Genomic DNA, 13,957 nt, shown 5'->3' on the forward strand with positions numbered 1-13,957 from the left:
TCGAGTATCAAACCATTTGTCGTGCCAATACGGTAAGTCGCAAGATAAAATCAGATGAAGATAAAATATATGAATGGAATATTTAGAGGAATACTTTCATAAATACTCGAATTACAAACTAGATTTTTGAGATTAGTAAAATTAACGGTAATGGAGTAATTTATCTTTTTGGTGTCTGTGCCATTGTCTTATCGGATCAAGTCGCACTGTGTCCGTGTTAGCGCCGCTTATGGACCGATACCCGCAACGGCTTTTGCAAAGGCTAGCGCCTTTGATCAAGATATATTTGGACCCAAGCCTTCCGGAACCATTCAAAACATCCATTGTCACCACTGCCGAGCACAGCAATGTCGACAACCGTGTGTGGAGTCACGACGGCGTGATCGTGTCGTTTGTGGACGACCTCAACCAGCCAGATCTCGAGACAGCGTCAGCTTCTCCTTTGGATCCTGATCTGGACTTGTTTCCCAACGGCATATTGCTGGAGAAATGGCTTGAAAAGTACTGCAACGCCATCCCTATGGTGTTTCTCCTCGCAGTACATTTTACCTCCGACCACGACGAAATCTGGTGGGCCGACCATCTCCTCGCTCTCCGCAAGCAATTGGTGGAGTTGGGGTCGCAGATTGTTGTTATGGTGTGTTCGGGAGACGGCAGGGAGGCTGAGGATCGTCAACGGCTCCAAGTACTTCAGAGCCTCACCCACCTCCCCGATGACGCTGTCTTCTTTGTCCCCAGTGCCACCGCCGTGCCTAAAGTAATGAGAGTGATCAATTCGTGTTTCCCTCAATGGGCTCTGTCATTCTACGGGAAGAAATTGGCGAAAGTGCAAAATCGCAACAGCAAGTTTTACAATATGAAAACCAACGAGTTCGACACCGAGATTGTTCTTACACCCAAGTTTCTTGAAACACGTAACCTTTTCAAACAAGGTATCTTGGCTCAATACTACATGACCCCCAAATGGTCGTTGGCCATCAAACACCTTGAGAACGGATACAACACGCTTGTGGAAATTATATCCGAGTGTTTTGCCGGTAAATTTGCTGCTGACTATCCGTTGACCAGCCACGATATTATTGTCTACGCACTGTTTCGACGGCTTCTAGACATAGCCGCCTTCCACATCTTTAGAGGCTATCTTGCTGTCGGCAACCCTGAAACTGCGCTCAAGAAGCATGCCGTGCACATCAAGATTTGCAACGACATCACCCGCTCCCAATATGGCGATAACGTGACGCTGGCGACGCGACAGTGCCAATATTGGACAGCCACTCAGTATGAGCTCTTAGCTGACTATTTGGTGGAGGCAGGGGCTATTGGCCTCTTGAAAGGTGACGATAATCTTGTCCCGTTCTATGGAGGTATGCGCTATGCTCTCGACTCTACTACCCAGATGGATGTGTTCACCGACCCTGTATTTGCTTATCTTCACGCCTATAATCTTGTGGCCCAGCTTCTGCTTGATGGCATCGAAGTTAGAGATTATATGGTCGGTTATGAGACTGACATTGAGGAGTACCGGCGCCGGCTTTTGACGAAAGCAATTGAGAGTGCTTCGAGGGACTCGTTCAAGAAGCAAATAGACCCCAGAGGGACAACATTGCTGTATCTCCACTGGCTTTTAGCCAACCACACCTCAGCCAAGACCAAGGCTCAGGATCTCTACCGCAAGTCAATTGCTTATGTTGATGATAATAGCGATCTCGCAGGGCTTATGCGAGAAAAGCTTGTGGTCAATGAAAGTGGGGCCAAGAAAATCGTGGAATTGCTTAAGCTTCCGGGCACAAGAGGTGGCCACGGCACTCCGTTGAGTGTGAACATTTCTGAAGCGACAAAAGTCGCGGTCAGTCCAGTCGACTTGGTTAAGGTGGACGTGGACATTGTCAACCAGTCTCTAGCTCACCACACGTTCATGTACGATACTTGTGTGATCCAGATTACCCTCACTCCTAATGTTGATTTGCAATACCTTCAGCTGGTAGTGAATGTACCTGTTCTGCTTGTGGTGAACCATGTGACTGCAGAATACACTGGTGGTGAAATACTTGTGAAAAATGACGCCTCGGCTACCCAAACTCTCCCACAAATCGTGGAAAACGGAACCGCTAATCTTCTGCTTCTGGGTAAAGATTCTGTGGTGCTTCACTACGTGTTTTGTCCGGAGAAACTGGGCACTTTCAAAGTCACCTCCGTAGCCACCGACGCTACTCTCACATTGGGACAAGCGGTGGTCACCTCCAATCAGAACATTGGCGATTTCAACAAACACCAATCATACCTGAAGTTTTACGGCAAAGATGGCGTCAAAAACGTGCGTACGTCTGATGCTAACTGGTCACAAATTACTGTCAAACCGCTACAACCTAAGATTACCATAGATGCTGTGAATAAAGACATTGGTGATATAGTGATCGGTGAAACGGTTAACCTCGATTTCAAGATCAACTTCCAGCACCCCAGCACCCATAAGTTTGAAGGCTCAGTTCTATTGGCTCCTCGCATTGCTGTGACGCTGGAGCACGAATTTGATAAGGATTTGAGAATCCGAGTATACTGGGAAGGGCACAAAGATGATGAGCTGCTTGACCTTAGCGAGTCAATCGCTGGTGACGGTTCGATTGAATTGGTCCGTAAGTTGTTCGTTCAAGTGCAAAACCCTGTAACACGTATTGCTACTCCTACTGATGCTACGGTGCAAATCCAGATCTCCTCAGAAATCAGTGTGGAGGGTATTACGCTGGAGCACGACCTTGCCTCATACGAAATGCCCTTGATACCCCTGTTTGCGCATGAAATCAAATACAGCATTGTTCCTCGATATGGCGAAGATGATGAAACTTATATGCCGTCATCATTTATCATCAACGACGACACTACGCAACTAGGGCTCCCACTTGTTTCTCGATTATGGCAAGCTCGACTTCAAGTTACCCCCGTTGATGATGTCGAGATTGTTAAAACTACCTTTGATATTCGACAATCAAATAATGAGATCTCGCTTGAAATCGTTGGAGAAACCAAAGGTTTAACTCAGGACTTCACCACCACATCAAAAACAGGGTTTAGCCATCGCACGGTCCTGGTGTTCACCACTGCCAAAGTGTTCTGGAGGAAGAAGGGCAGAGAAATCGTCAACGAACACACCACGCGAGAGTGGGAGGTGAACTTACCCATGCTGGATCCTCGGGTACTTCTCAGCACAAAGAGAGATGGAGAAAATGCTCACCTTCGCTACGTGCTTGAAAATCCTACCCCTCGTGTATTCACTTTCACGACCACTATGGACACCAAGAATTATGATTTCAGCGACCCCCGCAATATTGTCCCGTCAAAGCAACCTCCATTCCCGGTGATGCCATTTTCTCGCCACGTTATGGACTGGTATGTTAAAGGTAGCGGCGATTTACCTGAGCTTAAAACGTTTGACGTTAATTACAAGGTGCTTTTGACGACTCTCGTTGTGGATTAGACGAACTTTATACTAAAGCCAAACAGGCTCATTATCCAATTCTAGTAACCTAGTGACCATTGCCTAAGCATCGGTTTCAATAGATTGCATGTATAACTAGAAGTAGGTGAAGAATTTCAGCCAATCACACACAGGTGTAGTTGTCTTTCTCCAGGTAACAAGCGTTCGAGGAATACCAAATGGTATTAGATTACTCGATTCAACTACAAGTCTATTACGCTTGGATAGTGCATCGAAGAACCCTTAAATTCAAATACTACGAATAATAACCGCTTCAAAGCTTTCTTGGTACTAATCCGCTGATATTACCATAATTGGTAGAAGCAGCAATTGTCGTAAATGTGTCCCACCCAGTGTATCGCAGGACCGCTAAACCCACAAGTGCAGTGGCCCCAGGCACTGTCAACCTTCGAATTAATGCCCTTCAGGAACACTGGCTCATCAAAAAAGAAATGAGTATACAAGTGCTTTCTGAAGTCAATGATGTTGTCGTACACATGATCTGCTGTGGGGCACTCGAACCACCCACAAGAGTATGGTCTGGGGATTTGTTCAAGAATAGTGACCGTGACGAGTCGGTCGATCTGGTGGTCGTTAGCCATGCTGTCGAAAAATAATGGAGATGGTATGAGGATTAGGAGTGACCAAGGTCAAAAGTCTAAATGGTCACGAATTTGCTTCCAATTGCCAGTTAAGTTCTCAAACGGAGTTGAGCTGGTAGTGTACGGCTGGAACTAATCTGGACTCCCTCTCTCAATCGCGTGCCCCTCGCCCATTATATTGTCTACTATACCCTAGATGTGAGCCGCTTCTCCATAATAGAGCTCCATATATCGTAGCACCTCCATTGAGTGAACGCGCAGGCTTGGTTTATGATTTGCGTTGTCTTATTTTTCAATCGTGGTATACACGACGTTTCAAGTCGAACTACATTTTCAGAAATTTTTGATAAATCCTAGAAAGGTGTGAATCGGATTGTATAATTGGACTAACGATTCATCCTCACTTCGGAGGTTGATTGCAATTAGATTTTCAGAGTATCGCTGATCGTCGTATTGAGATCGTAATTAGATGCAAGAGGATGGAAGCAAAAGGGCGGCTAAGAGAAACATTGGCAATGGCTGAGAGCGAATGTTTATCGCCGTCGTTCATAGTTTATGTCGACGATTGATTGCTATATATTGGTGGTCACCCTCAAGTTATTACCATCGAATTTTGTCTAAGGCTAACATCTAAGGCTAACAATATAATTAAGCGGCCTTCTTTAATTTCATAATGCCCGACGACTTTCACTCAGCCAGCTTGCGTGATTTTCCACCAAACCAAACATTCCTTGGGCTTTGGCATGATAAGGAGCAGCAACTGCTTGAACCCTACCACTCACACCACGTGAAAGATCTTTTTGAGATTGATTCCGACCTGACTAGAATGGGTAAGCTTGCATCAAACGATGGTGGAAATCAATCTCATGTAGGCATATATGAACCACTGGTCCTTGAAGAATTGTAAGCTGGACCCTTATCAGCAAGCTCCCATTTACATCGAGGTTCTTTCGCGATGGATTGGACCAGACTCGGGAAGGACAACATTAGTAAGTTGGACTCGGGACTCCCAGTCCAAATTGATGATTCCACAGTTTCAAAACAATGGCTTGAAGGGGGTGGTGGTGGGTTTGATCTACTTGTGGTGGTGGGTGAGGTCTTTTTTGCTGGTAATTTCAACAATGGATATCTCCTGTGGCATATGGCAACCGAAGGGGGAAATTTTAGCCGGTAATAGACGAGCCGTTTCAGTGATAAGGCCACGGTTGAGGAGCCCTGTGTGCGGATCGGTACTGGTTTACGTCGCGCATAACGGTTCTAAATAAGCCAAGACATGTCAATGTCAAGCGGTGCGCATTGACATAAACCCGTTTAACACGACATCACGACCTTACCAATGCAATCAATTGCACGAGTCAGTAAATACGAGGTTAGCGATGTTCGATAGATGTTTAGTTGTCGTTTACGACGCTAGTGCCACACGAGCGTGCGGCTGCCTGGCCACAGGCTCGAAAACAATGGGTGCAAAAATAAAGCGGGCGTCGGCCACAAGACGCAGGGCCGCCACACTGCGACGCTATCTTCTCCACAATGGAGCGGGCTCGATAGAGCAGGGGAGAATGTTAGAGCCAATTGAAGCTAAGGCACTGAAGAAATCAATTATAAAAGGCGATGGTCCGGTCGTCTTTCATCTTCATTAACAACTCACTCCCACAATGGTTCACATTGCCTACCCCTTCTTGATCTCGCTCGCTGCCGCGTTGGTGGTGAGAGACAAAGCTCCCCAGCCTCTTTCGTTCACCTTGAACAAGAAATCGCAACCCAAGTTGGTGCACCCTCACCACCCTCTTGGCAAATCTGACCCTACGGCGAACGACAGCAAGGTAGAGTCGAACCTGTCGGACCAGGACGTCAAGATCTTCGCCGATGGTGACACCTACTTGATTGACTTGGGGGTCATTGACGAAAACCAAAAGTTGCAAGTGGTGTTGGACACTGGTTCTGCCGACTTGTGGGTTGACGCTAAGCAATTGAAGGACACCAAGGGCTTCACCAAGAACGGCCAGTCTTTCGGCATTGCCTACGGTGACCGGCTGACCGTCCGGGGTAGCTTTGGCACCTCGTCGGTGTGGCTTGACAACGGTGTCGAAGTCAAGGACTTGCAATGGGCGTTGGCCACTGACGTCAGATTGACCTCTGGCTATATCCCAGGGATCCTTGGTGTTGGCAAGGAGATTAACGAAGCCGGCTACTACCTGACCCACAAGACGTACCCCAACTTCACCCAAAAGTTGAAGGACGAAGGCTACATCAAGTCCAACTCGTACTCGTACTACTTGAACAAGCTTGGCACTGCCACTGGTACCGTTACCTTCGGTGGTCGTGATCTTGCCAAGGTGAAGGGTCCTGTGGCCACCATCACCCCCAGTACCAGTGACGACGACGCCCGCTTTGACTCCATCACGGTCTCGAAGATCTCCACTTCTGACGGAAACTCTGCTGGCTCCGTTGAGGCCATCTTGGACACCGGTACCACCTTGACCTTCCTCCCCTACGACACTGTCAACGCGTTAAGCGTGCCTGGTGTCTACGCCGACTGGTCTGGCACCTTCTACATCGAGTCCAACCCTCCTTCGGACAAGTACGTGTCGTACTGGTTCAACGACACCGAAATCAAGGTGTCGTACGCCGACTTGGCCATCCCCGAGACCGACGACAACGGCAACCCTACTGGCCGTTTCATCTTCGGTATCCAAGGCTCCAGCGGTGGCACTTACATCCTCGGTGACACCTTCTTGCGCAGTGCTTACATCACCGTCAACCACGACACTAACCAAGTGTTGATCTCTGACGTCAACTACACTGACGCCGAAAACATTGTCTCGATCTAGATGTTGACTAGTTCTTTAGATAAGAATTCTATGTTTGTCGCCTACCATCTTGTAGCCTTAATCTCGAAATTTGGTATCCTCTGCTCTTGCGACTCCCACTAATGCAACTTCTACAATCATGTTGACATGATAATTAATGATAAGCCAACGTTGCTCCATCGTTGGGCAAATACGAAAACATTCTGACAATAGTCGTCTGCATATGTCACTTTGATTTACTTTCGAGAGCCAAATGTCAATTAATCCCAGTTTGCAGCGAAAATTATAATATTTAGCACAGTTGACTGAACTTATAGCTTACAAATTTTCTCGGACCACGTCGTCGGGCTCCCCTAGTTCTTTCGAAGAAAAGTCAAACTTCCGTGTAATTTTTTCACCTCTCTGGTTCCCTTCAAAATTCCCCACTTTGATGGTGGGGTCGCACAGCCGCGTTTCACTGGCAAACAGCAAAACAACGACACCATGTCATGATTAGTCGGATACAATTGAGACATCTCGTCAAGCAGCGCCAGGTTCTACTGCGTGGTGGATGGCAGATACACCTGCTACGGTTATTTCTGCAGTCGCCAAAACGAAACTTCAATGAGATCATCGGCCAGGTGATGGAAGACCAGAAGGATGGCGACGATGATAAAAAGTCGCTGGGGCGCAAAGGTGCGTGGCGTGATGGGTTTGTCAAGTGTCTAGAGACGATGGGGATCACGTTTGGATCAATTGCAGTGTTGGCAGTGGCGGGTTTGGCCTACCACGAAGCTTATAAACACCATGTCCTCTCAAAGATGAATGCAGCGTTTGAAGCCGGTGACCCTGCTGCCAATCTCAAAATCCATAACAAGACTGATGGCAATGACAGTGAGCATTGGGTGTGTCGTGAGCAGCAACCGCAGATCGACCGCATCATTGCCGGCGATATTACTGGTCGTTATTTCTTGATTGTGGGCGAGAAGGGGACAGGGAAAACCTCCCTTATCCTTGAAGCGATGCGTAAAGTGGGCGGTCTGAATGTGACGATGCTTGATGCCCATTCTGACCCGGAAATCTTCCGTATCCGTCTCGGTAAAGCGTTGAACTTCTCGTTCTACGAAGACTACATTGGGTCTCTCTTTTCGATGAGAGGACCCCGTGATACCACCGCACTACTCGATATTGAGAGAGCATTTTCTAAGTTGGAAGAATTAGCATTGGCTCGATCTCGCAAGGGAAAGACACCACTCGTGTTGATTATCAACAATTGCCATTTGATTAGAAACGACGAAGAAGGGGAAAAGCTTTTGGAGCTTCTTCAACAAAAGGCAGAAAGTCTTTCGGGTCTGCAACTCTGTACGATGGTATTCAACTCTGATGACTACTGGGTGTACGAAAAGCTTAAGAAACTTGGAACGCGTCTCGAGTTGATCAACGTTAAGGACTTTAACCGTGATCAGACGGTATCGGCCCTCCGTTTCATTCGCCAGAAGTTTAATGCAAACATGCCGTTGACGGATATTGAATGCCACCAAGTTTACGACTTAATTGGGGGCCGGCCTCAACACATCCAGTATGTGGCACAACACCGCGATATATTCAAAGCCTGTCACGAGATAATCGACCGGGAAAAGACATGGTTCCTCAACCAATGTGGTTTACTTGGTATGGACATGGACGATGACGTGATGGAACTGGGTAAGTTCAGTTACTCGGCAATGTTATTGATGAAGGAGTTTGTGAAGATGGACCGGGAGGCTAAGAACCCGATGATGTGTGCTACTCAAGAGGAAATCAAGTACTCGCCTCCCGATGTTTATCCTGATCATCAATTGCCTCAGCTTCCCTTGTGGCGACTGCGTCAAGTGATGACTCGTCCTGATTATATCCAGATTTATGATTCACTCAACATATTCACGTTAGACTCACACTCCAACGTTCGAGCGGATTCAGTGCCGATGATGCGTGCGTTCCACGAGATTGCCTCACAACCAGGGTTTGATGAGCTTCTCGAGGATACCATGGACCGGGTAGGCGACATCGAAGCATTAGGCAGAACTCGTGAAGTTACGCTTAAGGATTTGAACCTCGGTTCCAACTACATTTTCACGCCTACCCCTGATCGGGCAGGCTACGTGATGAATCTCGTCAAAAGCCGAAAGCAAGCCGACGTTCACGGCGATTTCACTGAGGCTAATGAAGAGGAAGACGATGGCGACGACGATCTCATGCTTGAGACGATTGCCATTGGTCGCGACCTAAAGGCTAAAGAATGGCGCAAACGGTGGGTCCGCCTGTACGCCACCAACGACAAGCAAGATCCACGATGAACAAATACACAGAATAAATCATTTACAATTTACACTTCCTATAGTCATTTTCTGTATTTTTTATGATCTATGATTCAGTCGTATTCATAAGGCTGGACTGCGGGATAACAGCCGCACTTCCACAGGGTTCCATCAGATCCGCGAACTGCGCAAGTGATCCTCACCCCTCGTATTTCTCATTTGTATCTACTACCACCAATAATGGCAATTGAGGTCCACATCAAGCACGGCGACGAGGCTCTCCAGAAGAAGGACTACTTGGGGGCGGTGTCTTGCTACAAGAAGGCGCTCCAGGAGAACCCTAAGGCGTTCATGCCCCACTTGAAGCGGGCCACCGCTTATCAAAGACTAGGTGACTACGACAAGGCTCGCCTGGATATCACGGCGGCGTTTGAAGTTGCTGAAGACCGTGGCAAGCGGCTGGACATCGGCTTGTGCTACTTCCGCTTGGGGTTGTTGTACTACTCTGAGAAGAAGTACAAGTTGTCGCAATTGAACTTCCAAAAGGCGAAGGACTACGACTGCACCGAAGCTCTGATTGAAGCGTGGTTAAACAAGGTTGCTTACGACGTGAAGAAGAACCCTCAGCCGGAGGAGGAAGACGAGAGTGACTTGGACGGGCTCGATCTCCACAAATTGTCTGCCACCGAATCCAGCGGCGCCCCTCAGACCGAAGACGCCTCGAAACTGACTTCCGAAGCATCCACTAAGGCCCCTGAAAAGCCCTCATCTACTAGCATTGACGCCATCAACCAGCATGCCCCCATCAAAATGAAAATCAGAACCGACTGGTACCAGTCGAAGGACTCGGTCACCATTGACGTGTTCGCCAAGGGGATCAACAAGGATAAGCTCAACGTTGATATCAAACCTAACCTGCTCCTGGTGCTGTTCCCGCTGCTGGCGTCGACGGAATACCTGTACATTCTTGAACCGCTTCATGCCACTATCGATGCGGAAAAGTCGCTGTACCGGGTCCTTTCCACTAAGCTTGAGATCACCCTTGTGAAGACTGTGGCCGAACAGTGGCCGGCATTGGACCGTGCTGATGATGAGCCTGCAAAGGACGCTTCGGTCCCCTCCTACCCGACGTCGGCGAAGAAGAAGACGAACTGGAACCTGCTTGAACTTGACGACGATGGCGAAGAGCAGAACTCTGACCCTAATGCATTCTTCCAAAAGTTGTACAAGGACTGCGACGAGGACACTCGCCGGGCGATGATGAAGTCGTACATCCAATCGAACGGTACGGTGTTGACGACGTCGTGGGATGAAGCTAAGGAGAAGGAGTTTGAAGTGTCGCCTCCCGAAGGCATGGAAGAGAAGAAGTGGTGACTGAATGAATTGAGTTAGTTTATTGGATAAGTCATGGGATGACTAGTGTTTATAACGTGCAAGCGAACGAATTATGAGTATATCAAAGGGAATAAAAAAACTAGGAAAAGTTTCCGTAAAGATCGTTTCCGATGGTCAACAGTGTTTTATTAAAAAAATTGTCCACATGCTTTACTGGTCGACACTATTAAGGTGCTAGTCGATCATCAAAGGCAGTCGATATGAGAAGTGTAAGTGATTGCCGGACAAGCGTCGGTCTCTAATAAACTAGTAAATCGTTGAATCTAATAATCTTATGCATAAAAATCTATACCTACTCACTATCGGTAGGGTCCCCTTCCTCTTCATCGCCTTCTTCTTCTTCACCACCTTCAAAGTCGCCATCTTGAGGAATCTCCATGCCAATGGCGTATTCGGCACTCTCCAACAACTCTCTCAACAGAGGGTCCATGTCGTCCGTAACCAAGTCAATCGGTTTGCGACCATGCTTATCGGTGATTCTGGGGTCGGCACCAGCGTCCAACATGTTATCACAGATGAATTTGCCGTGGTCGAACTCCTCAGCACAGTATTTAACGATCACATGGAGAGGAGTTTGGCCCTCACGGTTTTGCGGGTCAATCTCAACACCTTCGACGTCGAGGACAATGTCGATAAACTCCCAGTTACCCGAGTGGCATGCCAAGTGAAGCGACAGGTTGTCGGTTATTTGTTCGGTGGTGGAGTTGATGAGATCGGCCAACTTGGGTTCGTCATTGATCTTGGCTCTGATGTCGAGGAGCAACTCAGTGTTATTCCGACGGCCGGCCTCTAAGAGTTGTTCTCCAAACGACGCCATTAGCTATATGGGTTAGTACTGTGAGTATGGAAGGGATACCGGCTGATATACAAGCCGGTATGGAACCGTTATGAACGTACCTTTTAGTCACTGGATCAGATCGATTTGTGCGCGAATTACACCGCACCGACGGTGGGCTATGGCGAGACTGGCCTGACCACTGAAAAATTGCTGATGCTCAGGAACACTGGACCACCCCATCTTTCATCAGTAACAAAGATGGGGTGGTGGTATAGGGGGTGACGCCCGAAACATGTGCACCCCTGTCTGACCACGATACCTTCGCATACTCTGAAACACCTCCTTCAAACGAAGTATATTAGTCGCCACGAGCACCGTAGCCATTGTAACAATCAAAATGAAACTTTATTTTGCTGACGCCGATGATACCCATCGGGCGTTTGTGGTTGGATCCACTGGGACTACCAACTCTATCACCCGACAAGATCGCAAAACGTTTCTCAGATATAGAATCCCCGATGTCGCCAATCAATTGGCAAACTATCCAAAAGGAATCCGGTACTCGGCCAATGTGCTCTATGGGCTTCTGAAAATTCATACTCTACAAGTTACGCAGCTACTTGATGATACCGTACACCAGATGAGACATCTCAAGTTCAATACTCATGGAAAAGGCCACCCCGCTTTAGCGTTAATTGACGTCAAACTGGGTAAACCTAGTCAGCCCTACCGAGAAGTTAGCAAAGGCCAATTCTTTGACAACAATTCGATATGTCTACCAAGGTTGAGATTCATTTCGTTGCATGAGCTGCCATTTCTCGAGGACTCTCAATTGGTTACGAATAGTGAGACATCTCAAGTTACTTTGACCGAAACTGCCTACGATGAGACTCACAATGAGATCACGGAAAACTCGGTGCAGCTTGACTTCGATTTTGATGCTCCTGACCCTATCGAGTTCGATATTATTGACCCCGCCCCTCCCCTTGAAGAAGCTCAGGTATCGAAAAACGTGGGCGACATTACTACTGACCCGCATTTCCAAGCGTCAACTCAATTAACATTGAGACACTCCCGCAGTCGGTTATTTGATGAACGTAGCGTAAAACGCCAGCGAGTGATGGTTGATGCCGAAACACAATTAGACTTATCATTGTTTTGGTCTACTCAAGTTCAACGTGGGTTGCTGAAGACGGTATCGGCTAGGTTGCAAGAGCTCGCCCATGTTTGGACTCACTCCACATTTAATCCTGCTCGTATGGCTAAATGTGTTAATCACGCAGCCACCACAGCAGCGTCAGACACGGTGGCTCACTTTGCCCGGGTGGAGGAAACGGAAACGGGGATGGGTGACGATGATGACACCCCTGGCTACGATGGTGTCGATATCAATGATGATATCGCCGGTGGGTGGGACTACGATGATGGCTACGACGACGACAATGCCGCTGGCGGCATCGGCGGCACTGCGCCTGAGGTTACTGCGTCACTGAGCATGGATGCGATGGTACCAGGGGTAAACAAACCTTTCCGCGAGTATATGCACGCTGAGCTTGTGCATGGCGAGCGAAGTTTTCTGGATATTTTTCCCCCAGGTGAAATTACTAAACAGATAGCGGCGGTGTCGTTTTTCGCGGGCTTGGCGCTTGCGTCGAACGGCACCATTACGATGAGACAGCCGCAGGGAATACGCGATCCGTTTGGTACGATTACGTTGGGGTTACCGTAAATGTCGCAAAGAAAAATATAGCACATTAAATTAAAGAAATTATTGGTCGTGTCTGGCGAACTCTTGCTCGTGGTCAGCATCGATGGGTTCTTCGTCGAGGTCGTGGTGTTGGTGATCGACAATGCCTTCATCGTCGTAGTCTTCTTGGTGCAACGACAACGTGGGCTTGACGGCGGCCGAGTCCAACGTCCACGACGCCAACGCGTTTTCAGCGTCGATGATGATTTGCTTCGAAGCGTCGTAGCCGTCGTAGGCGGGTCTGGTTTCACCGGGAGTCACCGACGAGTCGTCCAACAATTCCAAGAGAGCCTTACCGTAACCAGCGATAAGGGCGTACTTTTCCGCCAATTCCCGGATCGAGTCGAACAAGTAGTTGAACGACGCCTTCAACTTTTCCCGGGTGATGTTCAGCAATTGCGCTTCGGCCACCAACGACTCGGCTTCAGCTCTGACCAACTCTTGTTCCAACACGTTGATCTTGGGCGACTGGGGGTCCTTGTACTTCAAGTGGGCGATTTCGTCGGTGATCTTTTGCTTTCTGTCTCTCGACGGTTGCACCGAGGCTTCAATGTCTCTGATTGACTTCATCGTCACCCGGTACAAGTCGTACTTGTCGACGAACTGGTCTTCCAACTCACCCAATTCGAACAACAACACCCCCAACTTGTCGGTGACGTCGGAGACGTCGGCGTCGTTGCCTTCACCCCAGAGGGACAACTGGCGCGCCACCTCGCGGCGTTCGCGGGCGGTGAGCTCCATGCCGTGCATCACCCCCTTTTCCATCTTGATGAGCTTGGTCAAGTTTCTCAGCAACTCGGGACCCAGGGCACCGGCAATCTGCTTTCTGAAAGTGGACGAGATACCGGTGGAGCCAAAGTAGCGGCCCTTGGTCGAC

The 13,957-nt window shown here is 48.4% G+C and overlaps 7 protein-coding genes across 7 annotated transcripts in view; 5 read left to right on the plus strand and 2 right to left on the minus strand. All coding sequences in view use genetic code 12, as the record gives it.

Moving 5' to 3' along the window:
• Positions 1-229: 229 nt before the first annotated feature.
• DIURU_002189 (uncharacterized protein) lies at positions 230-3,472 on the plus strand (the record flags this gene model as incomplete). Its single annotated transcript, XM_034154813.1, has 1 exon — positions 230-3,472. The coding sequence occupies one exon, from the start codon at positions 230-232 to the stop codon at positions 3,470-3,472; it is 3,243 nt and encodes a 1,080-aa protein (XP_034012884.1).
• Positions 3,473-5,729: 2,257 nt separating this feature from the next.
• Positions 5,730-6,905, plus strand: DIURU_002190 (uncharacterized protein; the record flags this gene model as incomplete). The annotated part of the gene is made up of 1 exon (XM_034154815.1): positions 5,730-6,905. The coding sequence occupies one exon, from the start codon at positions 5,730-5,732 to the stop codon at positions 6,903-6,905; it is 1,176 nt and encodes a 391-aa protein (XP_034012885.1).
• A 467-nt stretch (positions 6,906-7,372) lies between these two features.
• On the plus strand, positions 7,373-9,199 carry DIURU_002191 (uncharacterized protein; the record flags this gene model as incomplete). Its single annotated transcript, XM_034154816.1, has 1 exon — positions 7,373-9,199. One exon carries the CDS (start codon positions 7,373-7,375, stop codon positions 9,197-9,199), a length of 1,827 nt encoding a protein of 608 aa, XP_034012886.1.
• A 201-nt stretch (positions 9,200-9,400) lies between these two features.
• Positions 9,401-10,534, plus strand: SGT1 (co-chaperone; the record flags this gene model as incomplete). Its single annotated transcript, XM_034154817.1, has 1 exon — positions 9,401-10,534. One exon carries the CDS (start codon positions 9,401-9,403, stop codon positions 10,532-10,534), a length of 1,134 nt encoding a protein of 377 aa, XP_034012887.1.
• Positions 10,535-10,847: 313 nt separating this feature from the next.
• On the minus strand, positions 10,848-11,372 carry DIURU_002193 (uncharacterized protein; the record flags this gene model as incomplete). The annotated part of the gene is made up of 1 exon (XM_034154818.1): positions 10,848-11,372. The coding sequence occupies one exon, from the start codon at positions 11,370-11,372 to the stop codon at positions 10,848-10,850; it is 525 nt and encodes a 174-aa protein (XP_034012888.1).
• A 358-nt stretch (positions 11,373-11,730) lies between these two features.
• On the plus strand, positions 11,731-13,062 carry DIURU_002194 (uncharacterized protein; the record flags this gene model as incomplete). Its single annotated transcript, XM_034154819.1, has 1 exon — positions 11,731-13,062. One exon carries the CDS (start codon positions 11,731-11,733, stop codon positions 13,060-13,062), a length of 1,332 nt encoding a protein of 443 aa, XP_034012889.1.
• Positions 13,063-13,101: 39 nt separating this feature from the next.
• DIURU_002195 (uncharacterized protein) overlaps positions 13,102-13,957 on the minus strand; it is a gene marked incomplete at both ends in the record, with an annotated part of 2,329 nt that continues 1,473 nt past the window's right edge. Inside the window, one exon of the mRNA XM_034154820.1 lies at positions 13,102-13,947. Within this exon, the coding sequence (XP_034012890.1) occupies positions 13,102-13,947 (846 nt within the window). The remainder of the gene's footprint in view (positions 13,948-13,957) is intronic.

This window comes from Diutina rugosa, assembly GCF_008704595.1.
Source record: "Diutina rugosa strain CBS 613 chromosome Unknown scaffold6_size315584, whole genome shotgun sequence".
NCBI lineage: Eukaryota > Fungi > Ascomycota > Pichiomycetes > Serinales > Debaryomycetaceae > Diutina > Diutina rugosa.